The 12,944-nt window shown below is 42.8% G+C and overlaps 1 protein-coding gene across 1 annotated transcript in view; it reads left to right on the top strand.

Moving 5' to 3' along the window:
* Nucleotides 1–11,325, top strand: part of LOC310930781 (nuclear factor of activated T-cells, cytoplasmic 3-like) — a 14,130-nt gene extending 2,805 nt beyond the window's left edge. The window contains exons 2-10 of the mRNA XM_083893825.1: nucleotides 1–135; nucleotides 1,836–2,210; nucleotides 3,070–3,232; nucleotides 3,388–3,587; nucleotides 4,664–4,836; nucleotides 4,929–5,069; nucleotides 6,302–6,357; nucleotides 6,455–7,097; nucleotides 10,807–11,325. The exon at nucleotides 1–135 is cut by the window's left edge and continues 523 nt beyond it. Of these exons, the coding sequence (XP_083749951.1) occupies nucleotides 1–135; nucleotides 1,836–2,210; nucleotides 3,070–3,232; nucleotides 3,388–3,587; nucleotides 4,664–4,836; nucleotides 4,929–5,069; nucleotides 6,302–6,357; nucleotides 6,455–7,097; nucleotides 10,807–10,877 (1,957 nt within the window). The 3' untranslated portion in view covers nucleotides 10,878–11,325. The remainder of the gene's footprint in view (nucleotides 136–1,835; nucleotides 2,211–3,069; nucleotides 3,233–3,387; nucleotides 3,588–4,663; nucleotides 4,837–4,928; nucleotides 5,070–6,301; nucleotides 6,358–6,454; nucleotides 7,098–10,806) is intronic.
* Nucleotides 11,326–12,944: the final 1,619 nt, after the last annotated feature.

The raw sequence follows: 12,944 nt of genomic DNA, 5'->3' as shown, positions 1-12,944 counted from the left end.
GCAACAGAAATACCAACATCCTTTAGCCTTTAGCCCGTCGCTGTCGCCCCATCAGTCGCCTCATCAGTCGCCCTGTCACTCCCCTCGCACCAGCGTCACTGAGGAGAGCTGGCTGAGCCGTCGACCCACGTCCAGGTACGAACAGGAACTCACTGACCCCGCCTCTTCTGAGGCTGACTCAGCCTCTTCTGAGACTGGCTCCGCCCACTTTTTTTAACCAAGTGAGGACTTTTTTAGGAACTGATGAAATTTTTAGAAAGGGACAACTTTCATAAGGTGAGGACATTTCCACAAAGTGAGGTCATTTCCACAAAGTGAGGTCATTTCCACAAAGTGAGGACATTTTCATAAGGTGAAGACATTTTCAGAAAGGTACAACTTTCAAAAAGTGAGGACATTTTCATAAGGTGAGGACATTTCCAGAAAGTGAGGAGATTTTCATAAGGTGAGGACATTTCCAGAAAGGGACAACTTTCAAAAAGTGAGGACATTTTCATAAGGTGAGGACATTTCCACAAAGTGAGGACATTTCCACAAAGTGAGGACATTTTCATAAGGTGAAGACATTTTCAGAAAGGGACAACTTTCAAAAAGTGAGGACATTTTCATAAGGTGAGGACATTTTCATGAGGTGAGGACATTTCCACAAAGTGAGGACATTTTCATAAGGTGAGGACATTTTCATAAGGTGAGGACATTTTCATAAGGTGAGGACATTTTCATAAGGTGAGGACATTTCCAGAAAGTGAGGACATTTTCATAAGGTGAGGACATTTCCACAAAGTGAGGACATTTCCAGAAAGTGAGGACATGTTCATAAGGTGAGGACATTTTCACAAAGGGACAACTTTCATAAGGTGAGGACATTTTCAGAAAGTGAGGACATTTTCATAAGGTAAAGACATTTTCAGAAAGGGACAACTTTCAAAAAGTGAGGACATTTCCATAAGGTGAGGACATTTCCAGAAAGTGAGGACATTTTCATAAGGTGAGGACATTTTCACAAAGGGACACCTTTCAAAAAGTGTGGACATTTTCAAAAAGTGTGGACATTTTCATAAGGTGAGGACATTTCCAGAAAGGGACAACTTTCAAAAAGTGAGGACATTTTCATAAGGTGAGGACATTTCCACAAAGTGAGGACATTTCCACAAGGTGAGGACATTTTCAGAAAGGGACAACTTTCAAAAAGTGAGGACATTTTCATAAGGTGAGGACATTTCCACAAAGTGAGGACATTTTCATAAGGTAAAGACATTTTCAGAAAGGGACAACTTTCAAAAAGTGAGGACATTTTCATAAAGTGAGGACATTTTCATAAGGTGAGGACATTTCCAGAAAGTGAGGACAACTTTCAAAAAGTGAGGACATTTTCATAAGGTGAGGACATTTCTACAAAGTGAGGACATTTCCACAAGGTGAAGACATTTTCAGAAAGGGACAACTTTCAAAAAGTGAGGACATTTTCATAAGGTGAGGACATTTCCACAAAGTGAGGACATTTTCATAAGGTAAAGACATTTTCAGAAAGGGACAACTTTCAAAAAGTGAGGACATTTTCATAAGGTGAGGACATTTCCAGAAAGTGAGGACATTTTCAGAAAGTGAAGACATTTTCAGAAAGGGACAACTTTCAAAAAGTGAGGACATTTCCACAAAGTGAGGACATTTCCACAAAGTGAGGACATTTCCATTAAAACAGCAAATACAAATACAAATACTTTTGCACCTAACCCTAAACCTAAACGCATAGTCCAGAGAAGAGCACCCCTAGTGGACACAATAAGCCTCTCTCCTGGTGCTCAGGCTTCATTTCCCGGTGTTGTTCTCCGCAGGTCGTCGTCCAGGCCGACCTCCCCGTGTGGAAAGAGACGTCACTCCAGCGCTGACCCGCGCGTCCACGCCCGCTCGCCCTCCCCTCACCACTCCCCCAGCCCCACGCCGAGCGACAGCGTGACAGAAGAGGCGTGGGCAGGAAGCCCCGCCGCCGCCCTCGGGCCCCTGCTGATGTCCGGCTACCAGGAGCTGGACGTCCCTTCCAAGACCAGGAGGACGTCGGGGAGCTCGCTGGGACTCCTCCCCGCTCAGGGAGAGCCGGTGCTGGATTCTGAGGAGGCTCACGAGCAGGACGGCCTGGCCGAGCTCTTCCTTCAGGTTCCCTCTCACTTCAGCTGGAACAAACCCAAACCTGGGAACCCTCCTCTGTTCAGGTCGGTTTTTAGTCGGTGTTGTTGTTTACTCGTTGAGCTGAGACGAGCTGAGAGACCTTTGACCTCTGTGTTGTGAATAAATAGAGAAATCCTGCACTTTTAGCTTTTCACGTAAACGTTTTTGTTTTCTTCACTGAGACAGATATCGTGATGCATCGCTAACATGTCAATTATGACAGATTCATTGTATCGTGATGGGTTTGGGTTATCATTCCAAAATCTACTTATAATCCCAAAATCTACTTATAATCCCACAATCTACTTATAATCCCACAATCTGTTTATAATCCCACAATCTATTTATAATCCCATAATCTGTTTATCATTCCAAAATCTATTTATAATCCCAAAATCTATTTATAATTCCAAAATCTACCTATAATTCCAAAATCTACTCATAATTCCCAAATCTATTTATAATTATAAAATCTACTCATAATTCCAATATCTATTTATAATCCCTAAATCTACGTATAATCCCTAAATCTAATTATGTTTCAATATCTACTTATAATTCCCAAATCTACTCATAATTCCAAAATCTATTTATAATTCCAAAATCTACATAGAATTCCAAAATCTATTCATAATCCTAAAATCTATTTATAATTCCAAAATCTACTTATAGTTTCAAAATCTAGTTATAATTCCAAAATCTACTTGTTTCTAAATCTATTTATAATCCCTAAATCTACGTATAATTCCAAAATCCGCTTATGTTCCAAAATCTAATTATAATCCCAAAATCTTCTTATAATTCCAAAATCTATTTATAATCCCAAAATCTACTTATGTTCCAAAATCTACTTATAATCCCAAAATCGTCTTGTAATCCCTACATGTTCTTGTCTCCTGGCAGCGCCTCGGCCCCCCCTCCTCTGGAATGGTCTCTTCCCAGTCAGTATGAGCAGTGTGAGCTGAGGCTGGAGGTTCAGCCTAAGTCTTACCACAGAGCTCATTATGAGACGGAGGGCAGCAGAGGCTCCATCAAAGCAGTGAGCGGAGGACACCCCGTCGTAAAGGTGCAGTCACACACATTCAACACCGTTAAACTCAATAAGTCTCAATAAGTGGCGCTGCTCACGTCCACAGACACCAGAAGTCGTCTTTAAGTACTACAGTGAAAGTAAAAGTAAGAATACTTGACTGAAAACGTTCTCCTGACTTTGGTCCACAGTTGACCGGGTTCTGTGAGCGTCCGCTCAGCATGCTGCTGTTCATCGGCACCGCGGACGACCGCTTCATTCGCCCTCACGCCTTCTACCAGGTTCACCGGGTGACGGGGAAGACGGTCACCACCACCTGTCAGGAGAAAGTCATGGGCTACTGCAAAGTCCTGGAGATCCCTCTGCTTCCAGAAAACAACATGTCTGCCAGGTAACACAAGCCACAACAGAGCCAGGCTTCAGTGAGTTAGCCTGATATCAGGACGATTGGCACAGGACTCGGCTCAGCTTTTTATTTAACTTCTCTATCAGAGATAGTTTTTTAGTTCCTCTTCTGACGAGCTTCAGCTGAGCCCATGCTAACGTGTGACGAGCCCATGCTAACGCGTGACGAGCCCATGCTAACGCGTGACGAGCCCATGCTAACGCGTGACGAGCCCATGCTAACGCGTGACGAGCCCATGCTAACGCGTGACGAGCCCATGCTAACGTGTGACGTCAACAGACTGAAGGTCACCGATTGGTCAGAGAGTGACGTCACTGAAGAGTCATGAGCGCGACGTCAAAGAAAACAATGTCCAGCTGTAGATTCAAGTTAAACAGATTTAGAAATCCTACTGATAATTCAAACATCAATTTATAGTTTCAAAATCTACTGATAATTCAAATTATAATTCCAAAATCTCCTTATATTTAAAAATCTACTTAGAATTCCAAAATCTACTTAAATTTCAAATTATAATTCTAAATTCTACTCATAATTCCTTATAATTCCAAAATCTACTTAAAATTCAAATTATAATTCCAATGTCTACTTATAATTCCAAAATCTTCTTAAATTTCAAATTATAATTCCAAAATCTTAAAATTCAAATTGTAATTCCTTATAATTCCAAAATCTACTTAAAATTCAAACTATGATTCCAAATTCTACTTAAAATTCAAAATTCTACTTATTATTGCAAATTCTACTTAAAATTCTAATTATAGTTCCAAATTCTACTAAGAATTCCAAATTCTACTTAAAATTCCAAGTTCTACTTATAATTCAAATTATAGTTCCAAATTAAACTTATAATTCCAAAATCTACTTAAAATACACATTATCATTCCAAATTCTATCTAGAATTCCAAATTCTATCTAGAATTCCAAATTCTACTTAAAATTCAAATTATAGTTCCAAATTCTACTTATAATTCCAAATTCTACTTATAATTCTAAATTCTATGTATAATTCCAAATCTGCACTGATTGGTCCGTGTGTGGTCATGTGATGTTTTCCACAGCATCGACTGCGCCGGCATCCTGAAGCTGCGTAACGCCGACATCGAGCTGAAGAAAGGTGAGACGGACGTGGGTCGTAAGAACACCAGAGTCAGGGTGGTGTTCAGGGTCTGTGTTCCTCAGCAGGACGGACAGATGCTGTGGCTGCAGAACGCTTCTATCCCTGTGGAGTGCTGTGAGTTAGCGCTAACGTCAACCGTCTCCAACAGCACGTCACTGTAATAATAAAACAATTGTGTGTGTGTGTGTGTGTGTGTGTGTGTGCAGCTCAGCGCTCCGGACAGGAGCTCCCTCAGGTGGACACTTTCAGCCCGAGCTGCTGCTCAGTGGACGGAGGAGAAGATCTGATCATCACAGGCTCCAACATCTCCACGCTGTCCAGAGTGGTCTTCACCGAGAGAGGAGCTGGTGAGTTCAGACTGAACCAACACACCAAGGCCCGTCGTCATCTTCATCACCTAATACTTCCTCTAGGGGGCAGCGCCGGGTACCCAAGGTCCATTTCATCGTCTCGAGATTCAGGCTTGAGACTCGTCAGATTCAGGCTTGAGACTCGTCAGATTCAGGCTTGAGACTCGTCAGATTCAGGCTTGAGACTCGTCAGATTCTGGATTGAGATGCTTTAGATTCAGGCTTGAGACTCTTTAGATTCAGGCTTGAGATGCTTTAGATTCAGGCTTGAGATGCTTTAGATTCAGGCTTGAGACTCGTCAGATTCAGGCTTGAGACTCTTTAGATTCAGGCTCGAGACTCTTCAGATTCAGGCTCGAGACTCTTTAGATTTGGATTCAGGCTTGAGACTCTTCAGATTCAGGCTTGAGACTCTTCAGATTCAGGCTTGAGACTCTTTAGATTCAGGCTTGAGACCCTTCAGATTCAGGCTTGAGCCTCTTCATATTCAGGCTTGAGACTTGTCAGATTCAGGCTTTAGATTCAGGCTTCAGACTCTTTATATTCAGGCTTCAGACTTTTTAGATTTGGATTCAGGCTTGAGACTCTTCAGATTCAGGCTTGAGACTCTTTGGATTCAGGCTCAAGACTCTTTAGATTTGGATTCAGGCTTGAGACTCTTTAGATTCAGGCTTCAGACTCTTTATATTCAGGCTCGAGACTCTTTAGATTTGGATTCAGGCTTGAGACTCTTCAGATTCAGGCTTGAGACTCTTTAGTTTCAAGATTGAGACTCTTTAGATTCAGGCTTGAGACTTGTCAGATTCAGGCTTGAGCTTCTTCATATTCAGGCTTGAGACTCGTCAGATTCAGGCTTTAGATTCAGGCTTCAGACTCTTTAGATTCAGGCTTCAGACTCTTTATATTCAGGCTTGAGACTCGTCAGATTCAGGCTTGATACTCTTTATATTCAGGCTTGAGACTCTTTATATTCAGGCTTGAGAATCTTTAGATTCAAAATAGATACAAATCGACTTCCATGACTCTGTACTGCCCCCCCACGGTATGCAGTGGTATTGCTGCTAATCGTTAGCTCCCCTTGTCGACGCACGATGACGAACAAAAGGCTCCGTCTGTTGCGTACAGCATAAATGGACTTTAAACTTTTCCGTTTACCTTCTGTGGAACATTTGGTTTGGTTGATTTGTTGATGGACTGAAGTCCGCTCCATGTTTTTGTTTGTCCCTCAGATGGAAAGTCACTGTGGGACCTGGATGCCAGAGTTGTGCCAGAAAAAAGTAGCAGCGTAAGTAGAGCCGTTCTCGGTGGGGAGGTCACGTGACTGGGATTAGTGCGATATCAGCTGACTGAAGGATTAACCTCGACGTTCTCCGTTCCTTCAGACCAGCATCACAGTGGAGGTCCCTCCTTACTACAAGAAGACTTCCTGTCCGGTCCAAGTCCACTTCTACGTCTCCAACGGGAAGAGAAGAAGAAGTGTAACGCAGAGCTTCACCTACCTGCCTGGAGTTGGACGCCAGCTCTCTGGTGCATCTGGACCACAGCTGGTTAAACAGGAATGCTGGGAGCTGGACCACATCCCCCACAATCCACCTGGATTGGGCCCACATTATGACCCCTGTGACCTCCTGGTGCTCTGTGGTCGTCCCCCTCTGAAGGAACCTTGTCTCCATGCTGCTCCACCCTCTGTGCCTCCTGTGATGTTTCCTCCTCACGCCTCCTTCGTTCCTCTTCAGACGTCCATCTTGCCTCCCCATACCTTCACAGTTCCTCCTCAGATGTCCCCGCTGCCTCCTCGGGCTTCTCCCGTCCCCCTTCTTCAGACCTTCACCGCCGCGCACCCTCGCGCCTCCTCGCTGCCCCCCGTTGGATCTCGGCGGGAACAGCCTCCGTCTTTGAGTTCCAGCAGAATCTTCGTGACGCCCGCCGATCCCCAGAAGGAATCTCAGCCGAGCGTCAAACAGGAACCTGAGGAGCAGCTGGGTCTGGGATCCCTGGGCCTCCAGGAGATCACACTGGACGACGGTAGGAACCAGAGAGGGTTCTTTAACTAACCTGACGGGTTCCCCACAGGTTTGAACAGGTGGTACGGGCTAAGAAAACACTGACTTAGGCTTGAGACTCTTTAGATTCAGGTCTGAGACTCTTTAGATTCAGGCTTGAGACTCTTTAGACTCAGGCTTGAGACTCTTTAGATCCAGGCTTGAGACAATTCAGATTTAGGATTGAGACAATTCAGATTTAGATTCAGGCTTGAGACTCTTTAGACTCAGACTTGAGACTCTTTAGATTCAGGATGAGACAATTCAGATTCAGGCTTGAGACAATTCAGATTCAGGCTTGAGACAATTCAGATTCAGGCTTGAGAATCTTTAGATTTAGGATTGAGACTTTAGATTTAGATCCAGGCTTGAGACTCTTTAGACTCAGGCTTGAGACTCTTTAGATCCAGGCTTGAGACTCTTTAGATTTAGGATTGAGACTTTAGATTTAGATCCAGGCTTGAGACTCTTTAGACTCAGGCTTGAGACTCTTTAGACTCAGGCTTGAGACTCTTTAGATCCAGGCTTGAGACTCTTTAGATTTAGGATTGAGACTTTAGATTTAGATCCAGGCTTGAGACTCTTTAGACTCAGGCTTGAGACTCTTTAGATCCAGGCTTGAGACTCTTTAGATCCAGGCTTGAGACTCTTTAGATTTAGGATTGAGACTTTAGATTTAGATCCAGGCTTGAGACTCTTTAGACTCAGGCTTGAGACTCTTTAGACTCAGGCTTGAGACTCTTTAGATCCAGGCTTGAGACTCTTTAGATTTAGGATTGAGACTTTAGATTTAGATCCAGTCTTGAGACTCTTTAGACTCAGGCTTGAGACTCTTTAGATCCAGGCTTGAGACTCTTTAGATTTAGGATTGAGACTTTAGATTTAGATCCAGGCTTGAGACTCTTTAGACTCAGGCTTGAGACTCTTTAGATTTAGGATTGAGACTTTAGATTTAGATCCAGGCTTGAGACTCTTTAGACTCAGGCTTGAGACTCTTTAGATTTAGGATTGAGACTTTAGATTTAGATCCAGGCTTGAGACTCTTTAGACTCAGGCTTGAGACTCTTTAGATCCAGGCTTGAGACAATTCAGATTTAGAATTGAGACAATTCAGATTTAGATCCAGGCTGGAGACTCTTTAGACTCAGACTTGAGACTCTTTAGATTTAGGATTGAGACTTTAGATTTAGATCCAGTCTTGAGACTCTTTAGACTCAGGCTTGAGACTCTTTAGATCCAGGCTTGAGACTCTTTAGATTTAGGATTGAGACTTTAGATTTAGATCCAGGCTTGAGACTCTTTAGACTCAGGCTTGAGACTCTTTAGATTTAGGATTGAGACTTTAGATTTAGATCCAGTCTTGAGACTCTTTAGACTCAGGCTTGAGACTCTTTAGATCCAGGCTTGAGACTCTTTAGATTTAGGATTGAGACTTTAGATTTAGATCCAGGCTTGAGACTCTTTAGACTCAGGCTTGAGACTCTTTAGATTTAGGATTGAGACTTTAGATTTAGATCCAGGCTTGAGACTCTTTAGACTCAGGCTTGAGACTCTTTAGATTTAGGATTGAGACTTTAGATTTAGATCCAGGCTTGAGACTCTTTAGACTCAGGCTTGAGACTCTTTAGATCCAGGCTTGAGACTCGTTAGATTCTGATGTTTGTGCTCTGTGTTCACACTGATGATGGTTATTTATACATCAGAGTGTGTGTGTGTGTCTGGGTTAATAATAGTCATGTGTGTGTGTTGCTGGTCTAAATGATGCAGATGGGAGTTAAATGTGTAGCAGAGTCTCAGCTGGTGGCAGCAGCTGTCGTCAGGCCTCCACACACACACACACACACACACACACACACACACACACACACACACACACACACACACACACACACACACACACACACACACACACACACACACACACACACACACACACACACCACACAGTGTGACCTTGGCGTGATGATGTAAAGGTCAAACACTTGCCTTTCTTAACATTGTCATTTGTGGTTCTTTAAAACCACATCAGCTGTTCAAAGTACAACAGTCCATCACTTTAAGTCTCCTGTGTCTCTGTGAGCTACAATCACTGCTTTGCTCTATGGACTTTGGTGTGGGAGAGTGAGTGATTTATAACGTTAGTGACTGAAGACGATGATGATAATGATGATGATGATCATTAGAGTTTCAGGTTTCACTCGCTCTTCTATGAATAGACTGAAGCACAGACTGAGACATTTGTTGCTCTGTAAATAACACACACACACACACACACGCACGCACACACACACACTAATGTTTAGATGATAGAAGTCATAAAATCAAAGATGTTTCTGTTCACAGTTGGAACCAGATTACACTTGGATTAATGAAGAATTAGCTCAGTTTATTTGACCTTATCTTCTGTAATCTTATCCTATTAACTTATCTGATCCTAACTTATCTGATCCTAACTTATCTGATCCTATCTTATCTGATCCTAACTTATCTGATCCTCTCTTATCTGATCCTATCTTATCTGATCCTAACTTATCTGATCCTAACTTATCTGATCCTATCTTATCTGATCCTAACTTATCTGATCCTCTCTTATCTGATCCTATCTTATCTGATCCTATCTTATCTGATCCTAACTTATCTGATCCTATCTTATCTGATCCTAACTTATCTGATCCTCTCTTATCTGATCCTATCTTATCTGATCCTATCTTATCTGATCCTAACTTATCTGATCCTAACTTATCTGATCCTAACTTATCTTATCCTAACTTATCTGATCCTAACTTATCTTATCCTAACTTATCCGATCCTATCTTATCTGATCCTATCTTATCTTATCCTAACTTATCTGATACTAACTTATCTTATCCTAACTTATCTGATCCCATCTTATCTGATCCTAATTTATCTGATCCTATCTTATCTGATCCTAACTTATCTTAGCTTCATTTATCTTACTAACTTCTTTTAGCTCATCTTTTCTGGACTTATCTTAACTTATCTTCTGTTATCTCGTCTTCCCTTAACTTATCTCAAATCTCGTCTTCCCTTAACTTAACTTAAATCTCATCTTCCATTAACTTATCTTCTATTATCTCGTATTCCCTTATCTTAAATCTCGTCTTCCCTCAACCTAACTTCTCGTTATCTTCTTTCCTTAACTTATCTTAAATCCAGTCTTTCCTTAATTTATCTTAAATCCAGTCTTTCCTTAACTTATCTTAAATCCCGTCTTTCCTTAACTTATCTTAAATCTCGTCTTCCCTTATCTGTTATCTCCTCTTCCCTTAACTTAAATCTCATCTTCCCTTAACTTCTTGATCCGTCTAACTTTGTCTCACCTTATCTTAACTTACTTGATCTTATCTCGTTATCCCTTACCTTAGTCTTAATCTTACCATTCTCCATATTATCTTCAGCAGCAGTTTGTGTCCTGGTGCTCCCTCTGGTGGTCTGTTGGGGGAACTGCAGCTCAGTTTCCACATCTCTAAAACCTCCTTTAACAATGGACACGACTCGTTTGGTCCACAAACCACTAAATAATAATATTTTAGAAGCTTAAAAGTCAGAGAACTTAAACTGATTAATTATCAAAACACAGCGGGTTAGTCCTATATTTTTAAATACAGGATAAAGCGGTCGAGGAAGGATGAAAATTCTAACCCCGTTTCCTGGTTGTGTTTGTTTTGCAGTGAACGAGATCATCGACAGAGACATCGGCGCGCTGAGCGACCAGTTTGACCAGTACCACCAGTACGACTGAGACGCAGAAACAAACACTGACCTTCAAGTGCCTGAAAACCACTCAGACGCCTCCGTCTCAGGAATCTCAGCGCTAACTCGTACCTCAGCGACAAACCAAAGATCTTTCTTTTCTTTCTTAAAACATCTTATTAACAACAAACGGGGAAAATAGTTGAATAAAAGTGATAAAAAGGGCTGTAAATCCACGCTACGGTGTTTGAATGTGACGCCGTTACAACAATCAGAGACTTGTGTTGTTATTTATTGGCTAATTAACGATGAAATCTATTTTTGATACTCTGGATCTGATCTGTTCACTAGCACTTCAATCAATTCTGATGATTTTATTTCTTCTTGTTTGTTTGTTTTAAATATCTCTGTTTACGTTTCCTTCACTGTACGACGATCACTGATGTTGGACCTGAAGGAACTCTGTTGTGAAGCTTTGAGACGTTTAAAGAACATGTATCGTAAGGTTGAAGTAAAACAGAAAACAGAAAACCAACTCTCCGTGTTTTAATGATTAGAAAAGCAGCAGAAGCAGCAGCAGAAACAACAGAAGAAGCAGCAGCAGAAGAAGAAGAAGCAGCAGCAGAAACAACAGAAGAAGCAGCAGCAGAAGAAGAAGAAGCAGCAGCAGAAACAACAGAAGAAGCAGCAGCAGAAACAACAGAAGAAGCAGCAGCAGAAACAACAGAAGAAGCAGCAGCAGCAGCAGCAGAAGAAGCAGCAGCAGCAGCAGCAGAAGAAGCATCAGAAACAACAGAAGAAACAGCAGCAGCAGCAGAAGAAGCATCAGAAACAACAGAAGAAGCAACAACAGAAGAAGCAGCAGCAGAAACAACAGAAGAAGCAGCAGCAGAAACAACAGAAGAAGCAGCAGAAAAAACACAACGGAAGAAGCAGCAGCAGCAGAAGAAGCAGAAGCAACAGAAGAAGCAGCAGCAACAAAAATAGAAGCAACAGAAGAAGCAACAACAGAAGAAGCAGCAGCAACAAAAATAGAAGCAGCAGAAGCAACAGAAGTAGCAGAAACAACAGAAGAAGCAGCAGAAGAAGCAGCAGCAACAGAAGCAGCGGCAGCAGCAGCAACAACAGAAGAAGCAGCAGCAGCAACTAAGAAGCAGCAGCAACGGAAGAAGCAGCAGCAGCAACAGAGGAAGCAGCAGCAACAGAAGAAGCAGCAGCAACAACAGAGGAAGCAGCAGCAACAACAGAAGCAGCGGCAGCAACAGAAGCAGCAGCAGCAACAACAGAAGAAGCAGCAGCAGCAACAACAGAAGAAGCAGCAGCAGCAACTAAGAAGCAGCAGCAACAACAGAGAAAGCAGCAGCAACAGAGGAAGCAGCAGCAACAACAGAGGAAGCAGCAGCAACAACAGAGGAAGCAGCAGCAACAGAAGCAGCGGCAGCAACAGAAGCAGCAGCAGCAACAACAGAAGAAGCAGCAGCAGCAACTTAGAAGCAGCAGCAACGGAAGAAGCAGACGCAACAGGAGAAGAAGCAGCAACGGAAGAAGAAGAAGCAGCAGCAACAGAAGCAGCAACGGAAGAAGAATAAGCAACGGAAGAAGAAGAAGCAGCAGCAACAGAAGCAGCAACGGAAGAAGCAGCAGCAGCAACTGAAGAAGCAGCAGCAACAAAAATAGAAGCAACAGAAGAAGCAACAACAGAAGAAGCAGCAGCAACAAAAATAGAAGCAGCAGAAGCAACAGAAGAAGCAGAAGCAGCAGAAGAAGCAGCAGAAGAAGCAGCAGCAACAGAGGAAGCAGCAGCAACAGAAGCAGCGGCAGCAGCAGCAACAACAGAAGAAGCAGCAGCAACAACAGAAGAAGCAGCAGCAGCAACTAAGAAGCAGCAGCAACGGAAGAAGCAGCAGCAACAGAAGAAGCAGCAGCAACAACAGAGGAAGCAGCAGCAACAACAGAAGCAGCGGCAGCAACAGAAGCAGCAGCAGCAACAACAGAAGAAGCAGCAGCAGCAACAACAGAAGAAGCAGCAGCAGCAACAACAGAAGAAGCAGCAGCAGCAACTAAGAAGCAGCAGCAACAACAGAGAAAGCAGCAGCAACAGAGGAAGCAGCAGCAA

Source organism: Microchirus variegatus, assembly GCF_963457635.1.
Source record: "Microchirus variegatus genome assembly, chromosome: 8".
NCBI classification, from domain to species: Eukaryota; Metazoa; Chordata; class Actinopteri; order Pleuronectiformes; family Soleidae; genus Microchirus; species Microchirus variegatus.
This window is presented reverse-complemented; position numbering and strand designations above follow the sequence as displayed.